This window comes from Bolinopsis microptera, chromosome 3 (genome assembly GCF_026151205.1).
Source record: "Bolinopsis microptera isolate Bmic1 chromosome 3, MBARI_Bmic_1.0, whole genome shotgun sequence".
In the NCBI taxonomy this organism is placed as follows: domain Eukaryota; kingdom Metazoa; phylum Ctenophora; class Tentaculata; order Lobata; family Bolinopsidae; genus Bolinopsis; species Bolinopsis microptera.
Window position 1 is genome coordinate 5,158,836 of NC_087074.1, and position 15,913 is coordinate 5,174,748.

The following is a 15,913-nucleotide window of genomic DNA, read 5'->3' on the forward strand; positions in this document are numbered from 1 at the left end:
TTTATTTTATTATTTAAGTATTTTAATACAAATTTCAGTGTGTTGAAATAATTTTTACCGATTTATTTTCTGTAAATAATTTTTATCTCATCAACCGAAAAACTGTCAAATTTAATTTTAGCCCCTCAAAACAAACACTCCGCATACAACAGGGTGCCCCAAAAGTCTTTCTTAAGAAAAAAAAAAGATTATGGTCGCGGAGTACTAATGACGTGTTGTTCATGTCAAGTTTAAGTCTGGAGTAAGAAGCTGCTAAATGATGATTAGGTCTCATTATTACCGGGAGGTCATGTAGTAAAGACAGGATCTGCAGATTATAACGAGGTGGTGACACTAGATTTAATACACTGCCCCCCTGACCAAACAAGACTCCTCAATGTCATTGTGAGATTGTTATAGTAGGGAGATTATTTTAATGGGGCTGAAGATCTGCCTCCATTTTCACGGCGGATACGGAGTACCCAGGTGTGGTTTAACCAGCATGGTCCGTCTACAGTCCACCACCTGATCCTTCAGCCCCGTACTACTGCAGTCAGCCCCTTCAAATTACTTAATTCTACCGGAAATATTGTAACAGTTAAATACGGAAAGTACGGTTTAAGGTCCGGAAATGAGATCATGATCTTAAAAGGGGATGTGTGCCAATAAGGGGGTTATCTGAGTTATAATTCCAGTATGAGGTGTAATGGGTTGCGGTGTTGTATTACCGAAAGCAGTGTTAATTCAATTATAAGCCGTGTTTATAATGGTGTATAACTAAAAATATCAATAAAAATCAGTAACAACATAAATAAATGTCCACTATAATCTCTGATAAACCTAAAACCTTTAAAAAATCAATATCTTGATTAAACTTGTCTCACAAACAGTACAAAAATTAAAACGAACTTAAATCTCTCATCTGAAACCGTAGAAAATAAAATAAACGTCCATATTAAATCAGATATAAGGGTCATACAAAAACTCATACCCTAAACAAATTAATAATAATCTAGAGTTAAAAATAAATTTCACAGTAAACAAAGTTCTAAATTATTGGAGCAGTTTAGAACACTCCCTAGCAATGGCTAACTCCTCATTAGTCCTGACCACTAAAACCCTAGGTTCACTGTGAGTACTGTGAGTAATATCACAAAGAGGAGTGTCTCTAGAGTACGTGTCATGTGACACTGGAAGTAACCCTCCACACACCAGCCTGTGAAGTAGAGGACTGTTCTCTCCAACACCTCCCGTGAAGATTATACAGTCTACTTTGTTGTTCAGCACTGCACTGTACGCTCCTGAAATAAGGTTACTAGGGCGACAGTTGCTAGGGTAACAGTTGCTAGGGTAACAGTTGCTAGGGTAACAGTTAGCAGGGTAAAAGTTGCTAGGGTAACAGTTGTTTGGGTGACAGTTGCTATGGTTACAGTTACCAGGGTAACAGTTGCTAGGGTAACAGTTGCTAGTGTAACAGTTACCAGGGTAACAGTTGCTATGGTAACAGTTGCTAGTGTAACAGTTGCTAGGGTAACAGTTGCTAGGGTAACAGTTGCTAGTGTAACAGTTACCTGGGTAACAGATACTAGGGTAACATTGGATAAGGTTACATCTGTTAGAGGTAAAAGTTGCTAGAATAAGGGTTACTAACCGCTTAAAAAAGTTGAAATAACAAACCTAAACATTTCTTGGCACTGTAAGCAAACATGTTGAAGGCGAGAGTGGACCCAGGATCGCCAGTAGAATATCCTCGCTCCACAGTCAAACTGTCCGAGCTACCTGATTGTGGGACAATTATCAAACGACCTGATAACTTAATATCTCTCAGTACTAGAAACATTGTACATGTTGTGCTGTACATGTTGGACTTGTTGGTAAAAGCCAATGAAAAGTGGGAAGAAATACAGTGTTACATTTGAAATGGGTAAGAAAGAAGCTCACCTGAAATACCGTAAAGTCCTGATTTATTGTGAAGAATGTCGCTCACTTCTTCGCTAGAGTAGCCTTCGTCTGAAAAATTCCACAGTTAACTATTTCCTATAAGGTAAAGATTGAGACGGGGGAGGAATTATGACCTATTCTGATCAAATACAAGAATGTTAATGTGAGCTACTACTTTGAGGTGCCAATTCATAATTAATGCATTCAAAGACATTTTATCATATTTTTTGTGTTAATATTGAAGTTGAAGTTTTTAACTAAATATAGTTAAAGCCATCTCGATGTAATAATAATAAACAAATTTTTCGCAGCTTGGCAATTGATTGGTGTACTTGGTGTTGTACACACTGTATTGATAATAATATCACGTTGTACGTGTAAATAGTGTGGATATATGCGAATATATAATCTACAAACTGAAATAGCTAAAGTGTTTAACTATATTTGAACTATAAATAAATCAAGTGTGACACGAGTCTAATAAAGCAGTCTAATAAAGCATTAGATTAATATTACACGTGAAACCATAAATAAGTGCCCAATTTAAAATTTTGGGCACTAAAATTCTTATTCCTTGGCCAATTTTTTAATTTTTCATGCTTATTTGAAGGCCATTAAGGCATTTGACCCAGTCAAAAAAGTTTCAGTTTTATATCTTTTACGGTTTTTGCGGAACGTTGTGTTAAAGTTGATGCCGTGGTGTCAGTAAAATGGTACGGATATATACATGTATATTATATAATATATACCTATATATATAATATATATATATATATCGTCTCGCTCTATATATATATATCGTCTCGCTCTATATATAGTAAGATACACCTAAGATACACATATATATATAGTAAGATACACCAAAAATACAGTGCAAGAACTTTATCAGTGACTTTATAAACACTAAACAATGTAAGACCAGGGATCCTAGAGTAAGCTATACAAATTTTATCGTGTCTACCACGGTTTTGTATATTTTACTGTGTCTACCACGGTTTTGTATATTTTACTGTGTCTACCACGGTTTTGTATATTTTACTGTGTCTACCACGGTTTTGTATATTTTACTGTGTCTACCACGGTTTTGTATATTTTACTGTGTCTACCACGGTTTTTTATATTTTACTGTGTCTACCACGGTTTTGTATATTTTACTGTGTCTACCACGGTTTTGTATATTTTACTGTGTCTACCACGGTTTTGTATATTTTACAGTGTCTACCACGGTTTTGTATATTTTACTGTGTCTACCACGGTTTTGTATATTTTACTGTGTCTACCACGGTTTTGTATATTTTACTGTGTCTACCACGGTTTTGTATATTTTACTGTGTCTACCACGGTTTTGTATATTTTACTGTGTCTACCACGGTTTTGTATATTTTACTGTGTCTACCACGGTTTTTTATATTTTACTGTGTCTACCACGGTTTGCCCCTACCTGCACGACAATCCCCTTGTAACGTGTCAAATACCATGAAAACTTTACATGACAGCTTCTTGCCTTTGATCTTACGTTACTGTATCAGAATTACCGATAGAAAAATAATTCTGCGAGTTAAAACAATCGACCAGGTCCTTATCTTGGTTTAAAGAGGCACTTTGAGGGTTCTTTCTACGGAACAAATCATTAGCCTATCAACTTCAGCTCCGCTCAGTAGTTGCCGACAGGTCACAGTCAAGCAGTGAGCATGTTCTACATTTTAAACTTTACAAGCTTTTAAATCTCAGTTTGAGCTAGAGAGCTAATGGATAAGTTGCTTTATTTTACATACGTTTTCAGGAATTCGAGAGAACTGAAGATTATTAGGTTTGGTCTATTTAAGGCTGTAGTAACTATATAAGCCATACAACGGCCGTTTATATGCCGTTTAAGGGGAGTAAAAATGTCTTATCTCCCACTCTTGCAATTATTCTTATATTTTGGGCAGTTCGGCAAAATTTTGTAAAAAGTTCGTTGAATTAGTCACATTTTTCAATTCGGAAAAATTCAACATTGAAATCTATTTATTTACTAAATGTAATTGAGAACAATTTGAGACATTAAGTTGCGCTGATGACATCCGTATATAAAACGTTCTATAAAATAGGTAAACTGATGTGAAAATTGAAGCGCGATTAATGAGTTCGGTAAAAGTTCGGCAATTGCTTTTAAAAGGTCATGGAGTTCGGCACCTTTAAAAGTTCGTGGAGTGCGTTTTGCCCAGCTATTTACTATAATAGTCTATGGTTAATTGTGAGCATATAGTTAATAATAATAGTTAATAGTTAATAGTACTATGTTTACAGTATGCACTGAAGGGGTATCATAGGAAGTTTCTTGAACCTATAAAGCTATAACACTTAACAGGTACCCCTCCTCAGTCCTCATTTAACCCTCAATTAAGTTTCTTATCATCCGGCTGAGTCGACCGAGGAGATCGCATAGATCCTATGGATCCTTAGCTACTCCCTAGACTAGGTGACACTGGGATTCGAACCCTGAACCTTCTGCGCAGAAGGCGGATGCTCTAACCACTAGGCCACCTAGCCACCTAGCATATGAAACTGATTTGAATGTGTGAGATCAGAAACAAAACTTATAACATAAGTATAAGGTACTCCACCAAATAGAACATACTTTACAACATTATAATGTTTAAACAGAATATTTTTTTCTAGCAGCTGGTTTGTTGAACGAAATTATACGCCGGAAATAATGGAGCAATAAAATCAGTTAATCATTTCTCTGAAACAATTTTCAACATGTAATTTCAGGCATCAACATGTTCTAATATGCGGCTAATAAACAATCGCCCTATCATTCAAATTGGTTTTAATCCCTTTAATTTTTAATCTTCAGCTAAAGTGTCTGATTGGTTGGTATTACACACAGTGGCGTAACGAAGGGCCCCGCTGACCCCGCTGTGCGGGGGGGGGGGGGGGGGGGGGGGGGGGGCTTGTCTTAGGGGGGGGGGGGGGGGGGGGGGGGGCGCCAAATCGTCGTTTGAATGTGGGACAATTTCGAAAACTTAACTAAAGTACTAGCAAAACTGCGCGTTTTGCTCTAGATACACACCTTTTTAGAGATTTTACCGGCGTATCCTCTAAAATCACCTAATTTGTTCAATTTTTGGGAGGGGCATCAAAAGGGGTGGGGCGCCAACAGGGGGGCGCTTTTTCGGCGGGGGGGGGGGGGGGGCGCCAACAGGCATCGTTACGCCACTGATTACACAACATTGGGTGCTATTTGGGTGTAATTTCAGCTGGATTAACCATAGAAAATGTGGTTGTTTCATGTATACTTAGGCTCCTGGATTGGGAGTACAGATAGAGAGATCAGCTGGTTACAAAAGGGAAAAAATGGGTTGCCCAACATGATAGACTGAATAGTTCATCTGGAAATCCAAACTTTCAAAGAACAGCAATGTAACTTTGCATGTTATATAGTGCACAGCAAGGCCGACCAAGTCAAAGCTATTTGTCATGTTACTGAAGGAAGTTGGGACAAACTCTAAAGAGGAACTTTGAACCCTGATGCGGGACAGGGATATATGGAGGGGGTTATCTGGCGTAGATCGGACTTCCGACCTAGTACTAGTAGAAGCTGCTAATACAAATAAAACAGTAAATCACCATGCACCAGGAACCGCGGTGTCTTTGCTATTAAGAGACTTTGAGAATAATCACAGACTCACAGATATCTCTTTAGACTAAGAGTTGACATTACTGATGGAGGGTAACCTAACGTGGTCAATCATTAAATCAAATAAATTAATCAATTTTGAAGGAGCTGTTTACAGTTTATCGACAATTTTCGACGCAAAATCATCCTCATCCTGCACGAGCTTATATTTCCCACGCGAAGGACTCACCTTACAATTATAACATACTACATAGGATAAAGTCTTAGTATAAAGTTTTGTGTTTGGTACCTTGAAGGAGCTTGATGATGATGGAGGGGTCTAAATCTCCTGATCTGGATCCCATGGGTAAGCCAGCAAGTGGTGTGTATCCCATTGTAGTGTCAATGCTCTCGCTATCTTTAATACACGCCACACTACATCCGTTTCCTGAAAGTATCTTGTATTTATACTTGTTTTCGGCTTTCGCCTACAAACCTGGATCTTTCAAGTTTCATGTAGGAGGTAATTATCGTATTCATGGTTAAACAAGGAACTGAAACCGAGGGGTTCCGTTCAGGCTCTTCACACTTTGTTTCTGTCTATAGTTCTAATGTACCGTCACAATAGTGACTTTAAATATATTACATTGTGCACTTGCGCGCGCTAAAAACTCACTCAATAGCCAAGTAACACACAAAATGTTAGTTCGGCGATCGCGCGTGCCGTCAAGTACATGAACCGCGAGCAATACAGATAAATGGGCACTAGATCAAAACAACTGGCATTTTACATAACAACCTACGGATAGACATGAAATAAAATCAGATGGAGCCGTACTAGACACATACTATACACACCTCTGCATACGCTGATAAATAGAAATAACAGATAAAACAAACCTAAGTGAAAAGAGATAGCGTTTATTTTGTCCTTGCCCAAGAACCGTGCAGCTTGCTCCACCACATACTTGTGAGAAGTACCATGGAAACCGTACCTCCTGTATTTGGTAGCTAAGTTGCTAGGGAGGGGGTATGTGTAGGCATAGTCAGGGAGAGTTCTGTGGTAACCAGTGTCAAACACACCAACCTGCAGCCAGGGAGATATAAGAATGTTTATTATAACACTACAATAAACAGGAATACCCTAGAGATCTTGAGGGTTATGAAGAGGGGCGAGGGAGTATTTGAGGGGGGCCGGGGCTAACCTGTAGAGCAGTAGGAAATATCCGGGTAGCAGCAAGAATCCCCGCTAGATTGTGAGGGTTATGAAGAGGGGCGAGGGAGTATTTGAGGGGGGCCGGAGCTAACCTGTAGAGCAGTAGGAAATATCCGGGTAGCAGCAAGAATCCCCGCTAGATTGTGAGGGTTATGAAGAGGGGCGAGGGAGTTGAGGGGGGCCGGAGCTAACCTGTAGAGCAGTAGGAAATATCCGGGTAGCAGCAAGAATCCCCGCTAGATTGTGAGGGTTATGAAGAGGGGCGAGGGAGTTGAGGGGGGCTAACTTCTCTAATATTTCACTATCTATAACACAGCTCTCTGGAAACACTGTTCCTCCGTGCACTACTCTGTGACCTACTGCCACTATATCTTCACTGAGGAGTGTTATCGTTAGATAGGCTATAAAAGTAAAGGACTTTGTAAACATACTACCAGGGTGTTTGACTCAAACATTTGATGCTGTATAATTAATATACTTATATCTTTTTATAATATAGGTAATATATACTTATATTATATAAGTTATATACTTACATATAAACTTGTGATAAGTAATACAAACTATTGTTAGAAAGTACCTAGAATGAGATCGGATAGTATCAGCAATAAATGAGAGACTAGCTGAGTGTGTAGGAGTGGAGATAGTGGTAGAGATAACAGTCTCCTTTCCTTTCTTTATCTTAACAGTCGGTACTACGTCACCAGTTACTGTCAAACCTGGAGTAACTACTGGTAACTAACTGGTAAATTACTGGTAACTACTGGTAACTTACTGGTAAATTACTGGTAAATTACTGGTTACTTACTGGTAACTTACTGGTAACTTACTGGTTACTTACTGGTTACTTACTGGTTACTTACTGCTAACTTACTGGTAACTACTGGTAAATTACTGGTAACTTACTGGTAACTTACTGGTAACTTACTGGTAACTTACTGGTAACTTACTGGTAACTTACTGGTAACTTACTGGTAACTTACTGGTAACTTACTGGTAACTCGCTGGTGAATAATAGTTAATGTGTGTAATAGGAAGGCTACATCATTTCTAACTGTAATGAAACACTTCATTTGATTTATAGTTCGTTGCAGCAACCTTACATATAGAGACCAAAATTAGACTAGTCTGTATTTAATAATGTCTTAACTTAATTAATAATTTAATAACGTCTAATATATATTATTACAATTTATTTATAGTCATGAAAAATCCATTCTCAGAAATGTATATTTCGTCATTACCTAATCCACAATAATTATCGCTTATTAGATGCCACGTACAATAATTAATACAATAAATGTAACATTTTAACTGACCGTCAACCGCCCCACTAAGAACAGAAGTAACAGAGTAATGGTAACTACTGGTAACTACTGGTAACTACTGGTAACTACTGGTAACTACTGGTAACTACTTACCGTTAACTGCCCCACTCAGAACAGAAGTGACAGAGTTCCTTTTCTCCTTACTCAGAGAAAACAAGTTAAACTTGAGAGAGCTGCTTCCAGCGTTGAGCACCAGTATACCCTGTCTGGATTCAGTGGAGACATGACGTGTACAGTGAGACACAGTAGAGACGTGTGTGGAGATGTGGGCGGGGAGTTGTTTCCATGGTAACACTACTTTCCAGCAGTTCATCCTAGTAATTGCAGATATGTGATGTTATGTTCGTCATTATAGTCATTATAGTGCCCAAATGGAGAGGTCTGAATCCCGTATTTTTCAGATAAGAATGTAACTTTTACAGTAAATTGTACATAAAATCAAAAACATTAACTACAAACAACTTCCACAATTAGCAAATTATTTAAAATCTCGGTCCAGAGAGTAAATATTTGAGTATAGACTAAAAGTGATCGGTTGAAAAGAACAGAGAAACAGTTGCACCCTTTATCGGAACAGTAAAAACTAAAAAGTATATCACAAAATTTGTAATTCAATACGCTAGGAAATCAGAACCTGAAACAAACTTGATAACATGCACGCTATGTTACAACTAGTGTTACAAGTAATGTCACAACTAATGTCACAACTAATGTGACAAGTAGTGTTACAACTAGTGTTACAAGTAGTGTTACAAGTAGTGTCACAACTAGTGTTACAACTAGTGTTACAACTAGTGTTACAACTAGTGTTACAAGTAGTGTTACAAGTAGAGTTACAACCAGTGTCACAAGTAGTGTCACAAGTAGTGTCAGAACTAGTATCACATTAATAACACATTAATAAAATGTGTTAAATAAAGTGTGTTTATAATTATGATTTATGGTACATTGTTATTTATTATATTTATATTTTAGGCTGTAACCTTACTAGTTCAATGGAATAAACCTAGCATGCCTTGGTTGCAGCATCGCTCCACTTATAGGTGCATTTAGGGCCCGATGTAATTGCTATGATCAGTTTACTGGTCAACTGGTGTTTCGGTGTCCCTTATTTTGTTTACACTCGGTCACTTGTCAAGGCATGTAAGGTCATTCGGCGATATTTTCTTTGAAATAAAATGATGTATTTGTGTAACAATTTGAAAGTTTATTGATTAAAAAAAAAAGTGTCACAATTAATGTGACAACTAATGTGACAAGTAGTGTGACAACTAATGTGACAAGTAGTGTCACAACTAGTGTTACAACCAGTGTTACAGCTAGCTGGTCCAAAACTATTTGCCCCTGCTCCTTACAGACCCATATTACCACCCCCCCCCCCCTGTAGGTACCCCTCCCTCCAGTAGGTACCCCGCCCCCTCCTGTGACAAATTGGGCTGCTACACTGACTATTTCCATGATGAGCGCACTAAATTTGGATTAGACGGGAAAATATAACGTCATAAAATACAAAGGAAATTAGAAAACGGCCAAAAGTAGAATAGGGTGATGTAAATATTATATTAATTCAATGATTACTTGCATGCTACGATTTTTATGTTTGAGTTAATAAACTATGATGATTATATTATATGAATTTTTCTTGATAGAGTGCTTATCTTAAAGTTAAATGTTTTTACAGGCTCTAATGATGTAGTTTTACGAAGATGTCAAGCCTTACGTTGTGTGTTTCCCTTCGTGTCCAAAAGCATTATATTATATTAATTCATTCTTTCTGCAGTTCAAAACGTTTCTTCTTCTTCAAAGTTTGTCTCTCAACCCAAAAATCAGTTCACGGTACTGCACCTGGTTACCTCAAAGCATTACTGGATTTGGATGTAGTGGATACAGAACTCTCAAACACTGTGACCAGGTCGAAAAGACCGGATGACCATCTCATGCTCAAGATACCAAAGAATAAAAGGTCCAAAGTTGATGACAGACGTTTTTCAAGCCATGCACCGGTTGCATGGAACTCTCTTCCGCTGATGTTGAGAAGTATTACTGATACCAACTGTTTCAAGCGAATGTTAAAGTCATTTACATAATCAGTTCTGATGTTTTTTCTTTCCATTGTCTTCACTTTGCAAGACACGTTGGCTTTTATTTTTTACCGCACTCCATTTTATGTCTTGATGTCTAACTTTCTAGGATCTGTCTCTTTCTTGATTGATTATGTCACTGTACTTACCTTTATTATACCTACATGTATTGTATGGTTTCTGCTTCTATTTAGTTTAGTGTGGTATACAATAAAAGATGTTTTAATTTTGTCTTTGCCTTATGATGACTGATGAGTTATACTTTGTTCACGTTTACACATTTGCTCACATCACTCACAGTCAGCCGCTCTGACATGGTTAACCACCTTCCTTGTGTTGTTGGTTAATCATATGAGCGGGATATAAATACCTCATTTCATTTCATTTAATTTCAGTCGACCACAGTCGAAATAACTCAACCAGTTTTACATATTTTTGCATGAAATTGTCGGGATCGGTGTATAATTGCAAAATTGCAAAGAATATTGGTGGCCAAATTCCAAAATTTGCGGGGCAAAATTAAGAATTAAACATTGACCTACTTACTAGGGGGGGGGGGGGGGGGGGTCAGGTTCTAAGTTCTGTACGTGTCGTCGACTAAGTGTAATTTTGGAATTTTTCAAAAGACCCACCCACCCCCCTTCGCGGTACGTGTTTAGAAATCACAGTACTGATTGTGTCTTGGTATATAAAATAAGATACCCATAAATTGTTTTAAACAGCTCATTAAACATTGGGAAATGGGCAAATTATACCCCACTATTTAGTAGAGGTTTTGTTTTCAATGTAGTCGAATTAGATAAAAAGTTACAAAAAGAAGATACATTTTTTTTAAACCAAAAAAACTCAAAAAAACCTCAAAACCCATTCCCAAAATGGAAATTTGAGGTAAAATGGTTTTTTTTGGGTTGGACACCCCCCTCAGTACCATGTACTAACTAAACTGTATTTCTGGGAAATGAGCAGCATACTAACTGTGTTTTGGAAGAAAATAATTACCCACCCCCCCCCCCAACGTCACGTACGATACTGACTGTATGATCCCCCCCCCCCCCCCGCTGCTACACTGACTATTCCCACGTTCAGTGCATTAAATTTGGATTAGACGGGAAAATATAACGGAAAAAGGACCCTATCAGCCCAACTGGGCACTGGTAATATTTCATCCTTGAGTCCTGAATACTGGTAACTACTGGTAACTACTGGTAACTACTGGTAACTATGGTAACTACTGGTAACTACTGGTAACTATGGTAACTACTGGTAACTACTGGTAACTACTGGTAACTACTGGTAACTACTGGTAACTACTGGTAACTACTGGTAACTACTGGTAACTACTGGTAACTACTGGTAACTACTGTCCTGAAGGCCTGTAATAAGACAAATGAACAGGTCGTGACAAAAAATTAAGGTAAAATCTGTGAAGTGATGCAAAGATTGATGCTAGCAATGGTGCAAAAGTTAATGCTAAGAATAATAAATATATTTATTAGATTTGCGGTTGAAATAGCGATGAGCTAATTAAATCACTAGCTAAACATATAGATTATAGACATTTCGTTATTCTGGTAAAATTAATAGCCCACTATACTATAGTGACTATAGTACCCTCTATCATTCTCGCTATCTCGTTAACTATTATTAGTTAACTGCAGCCTCTGTTCATCGTGCAACTACTTACTTGTTCTTTATACTTTACTTCTAGATACTATCATAAAATGAAAGCGAAAAATGTTAAATTTTTTGCCATAGCTTTTAGGAGTGAACTAGATCATTAAATCATTTGAATTTTGCAACTAATATACATTTTCATGATTGAGAGGACCATCACACGTTTAAGCAAAGCGCAGATTATTTGGCGCATATCATGTGCAACGAAACATCAAAATGCTCCGTTGAACTCCTACAAATACATAATATTCACCACTTTGCCAATCTATTGAGTTTTAGAAACAAAAATACCAGATTTTTGTATGTCTGTACCGTGACCATTATAAAAACCTCGTATTACAGTCTGAACCAAGTAAAAATAGAATTGAAAGCATAGAAACGATCTTTTAAATGAAAAACTTTAAAACGATCATTAAAATGACAGACTTGCTGTCAGATTAAACTCCTGTCAGTGTCGTCAATGGACCATGTCGGCATGTCTGATAAAGGTACAGAATATTTCTCCTCGTTTCGCTCGAATGACCTCAAGCGGTTAACGTGAATGACTTTAAACGTTACATCGATTTAAAAATATAACGACAATGTCTTGGATATCCTCAGGCAGTTTTCGTAAATATATACATTTATTGAATCACAATTTGCCTTCCAAAGGAGTGAAAGGCTTTGCACAAATATTATGATATAATAACTTGCAGAATTGCAGAATCGCAGAATTGCAAAATCTGCAGTCTGCACGTGCAAATATCCTCTGCACGTGCAAATATCCTCTGCAGTTGCAAATATCCTCTGCACAGATTGGCATTCCTGCATAATAGTTCCAATGTTTACTTAATATTTCAATTCTGAGGAATCAACTTTGTTAACTTTAGTCTCCTAAAATATCTAATATTTATCATATTATTAAATTCAATATTAGCATAATTGAACCGATGTTATCGTAAATAAATAGATGATAAGTTCAGTGATAAATTTGATGTTGAAATTTTAAATGATTTTATGTTAAATTTGGTGCATGATTGAACCAATATCAATTTAAATTTTATAATCTATAGAACCAAAGTTAAGTTCGATATCAAATTCGATTGATAAACGAATTTCTTGAAGTTGAAATTAAGATTTAGTATTCAATTTTAAAATCAACTAATGAAAACAATATATTTTGTCGGTAAGATTTCATACGCCGATGGTGGATAAAAATAATAAATAAAAATACACTTTTCATTCGATATACTTATTAATATACTTATCATTCGATCCTTACTAAACTTTTGTCGTAAGTACTTATTATATAGTTCAAAAATGTCCAGAAAAATGTTTGTAAAGTTTTTAAATTTTCTACCTTATAGTTCAAATTCTGTTAAATTCTGTTAAATTCTGTTACAATTTACATACTTACATTTCTTAAAGAATGTTTTCCAAAAAATGTTACCAGTTTCTCCCTTTTGAGATCTATAACTGCGGGCATATTTTTTTTAAATTTCAGAGACCTTACCTCAAAGTCGGATTTAGGTTTACCTTTATAGGCCTTTTAATTGATCAAATATTTAAAAACAATTAATCCTACTATACGGCGAGCTGTATTGCTATCCTTTTGATAATATAATTTTGTCAGGCTGCAGCTCGCTGCAACTATAGAACTATACAGATTGGATTGTCAATTATTTAAACCATGCCGGATATATTTCCTGATACCTACGTATTACTATTTAAGTTGTACGTGAGTTCCTGGACGAAATCTGGAGATTAGAAAGGTTTTAGCTGCATCAAGGTTTCTTCTTAGATGATTTTTCATTTTAGATTATCGTAATGTCATGTAATAACGTCATGCAATCTTCGATAAAAGGCTCGCCTTCGATTTCAACTATTTAGACCGCCTATACCAACTAACTAATACTTCCGGTGAAAAATTCAAAAATAAATTATAAAACTTAAAAGCAGACAGAATTTTAATTTGATAACCTGAGATCAGTTTATCATGAAAATCATTGCAATATAATTGGATTATTGCAGGATTGCAGATAGATAATGTAGTTAGGTAATTGTTCCAAGAGCGCTGGCCCTACCTACCACTATTTCCCGTACTGATCGTCCATTGAAACAATTTATATATTATCAGCCTGAGCCATCTTCACTAGTCAATATTTATTCTTATTGGAACCGGAAAACGGTAAAAATATTCCATTCTCCGGTGAAGTTTAATATCTTAAATTCAGTTGATTTCTAATTCTCAACTGATCAACAGTCTCATACCATACTGTTATATAGACTAATCTTATTTGGGGGGGGGGGGGGGGGGGGGGGGGGAGGGGGGCCAAGGGGTACTTATTTGTGAAACTTGATTTTGAGATAGCAGTTGATCAACTAACTAGGACCGGAGACCGAACATTTGAGGGGGTCCCAGACTCCAACCGCCCACCGGTGCCCATATTTGGTCCAAATTAGGCCAAATCCCCTGAACATGTCCAAAACAGTGATGCCACGTGGGCGTCTGATGCCACGTGGGCGTCTGATTCGCTTCAGACAGCCCTAAGTCACTTGTACTTACATGGGTTATTTTAATCCCTTTTGCAATTCGTTTCTGCAGTTATGCAGACTGCTGCAGCTCTTAACTATATCATGATATCACCTTGCATCCCAGAACACGCCGGCGAGAAGAATTTGTTCTGAAAGATTCCTTTTGAATAGTACCTTCCGTAAATTCACATAATTCATTTGTCCTATTACTGAAGGATAACCTCGTTGATCAGCATTTCCCCCCAAACACGTACCGTGAACTAAAATCAGCAGGCTATTAACCCTCTAGTGATCACTACTAACTGTAAGCAACGAGTTGTCACTAATAGGTCTACTAGTGGCAACCTACCTTCTCTTCACACTTCTTTTGAGGATTGCGCAGACCGTAGTCCCCTGAGTCTGCAGCCCCTTCTTCTATGCTTGTTGCAGGTGGTCGTACCCTCCAGATTTTTCAGATGGGACTTTTCGATCCAATTCAGGTCTAAAGGTGGCTATTGGCTGGTCACCTGACTGAGCATTGTTTAGTTTTGCAATTTTACTTTTTAAATTTATCAATTTTTGTCTGCTTTAGTTTGGTGAGCTCACGGTACGTTGAATTGATACGACAACTTAACTGGGAGGAATGATATTATATTCTTGTTTTTTCATTAGACCTAAAAACGCTTTAACAGAATTATAGATTTATAAATTTGCAAATAAAAATATAACGAGTAAGGGTAAGTTAAAAATATAATATCATTAATATTGTTATAATACAAAAGTATGAAGTGGCTCAATCCAAACAGACCGCAATTTAATTCTGAGTGTCCCTCACGTATCTAATAGTAATACTTGATAGGCAATATTGAGGTCCACTGCCAAATTACCTAATTATATAGCGAATCTGTTATGGGGGAGAGAGAGCGAGAGTGTGAGGGAGGGAGAGTACGTGAGACACGATAGTATCACATTTGTGTCACAAAATGATCAATTGAACCACTTACCACGACTGATTTAAAAAACTTTGGTTCGTCAGAGTTTGTCGAAACTATACCGAAAAAAACCAGTCCCATAACTCTTACCATTTTCTTGAGTAAGCCGTCGGAAATTTCCCACATTCACACACGAACCCACACCCTTTTTGGGATTATTAGTATAGATATTATTACGCAGATCCTTATTAACCTAGTTCCGCCCAACAAATACTTAGTCACGCTGTACCTTTTGTCGGCATCATATTTATATACTTTACTCTATAATATAATTATAACTATTAATAATTTTCACGTAATTTTTTACTGGCATTTTGTTAAAACGTTTTCAGCTCTGATGAAGCCATTGTTAATGAAAAATCAACCAACAATCGCATTCATTCCAATTAAGTCGAATCAATTATCGTCCAACAGTTAAGAAGAAATATAAATAAATAAATATAATGACTAACACGTCGTATTCTATGTATGTGGCAACCGCTAATAAACAATAATTAAACTTGGTGAACAATTGATTCCTATTTATAAACTTCGTAATTTAATGAGTGGTCCAATATGGTTACAGTTAAACTGAGCAACAATATCACTTTGCAGCCCTCGCACGA

The 15,913-nt window shown here is 36.9% G+C and overlaps 2 protein-coding genes across 2 annotated transcripts in view; one reads left to right on the plus strand and one right to left on the minus strand.

Annotated features, from left to right (window-relative positions):
- Nucleotides 1–15,913, plus strand: part of LOC134812866 (uncharacterized) — a 912,489-nt gene that overhangs the window by 871,063 nt on the left and 25,513 nt on the right. The window lies entirely within an intron of this gene.
- LOC134812409 (acetate kinase-like) lies at nt 742–8,381 on the minus strand. Its single transcript, XM_063819810.1, has 8 exons — nt 8,162–8,381; nt 7,321–7,459; nt 6,933–7,116; nt 6,425–6,611; nt 5,835–5,972; nt 1,921–1,989; nt 1,657–1,758; nt 742–1,280 (listed from the first exon to the last, which is right to left on the minus strand). The coding sequence occupies exons 1-8, from the start codon at nt 8,379–8,381 to the stop codon at nt 1,033–1,035; spliced, it is 1,287 nt and encodes a 428-aa protein (XP_063675880.1). The 3' UTR covers nt 742–1,032.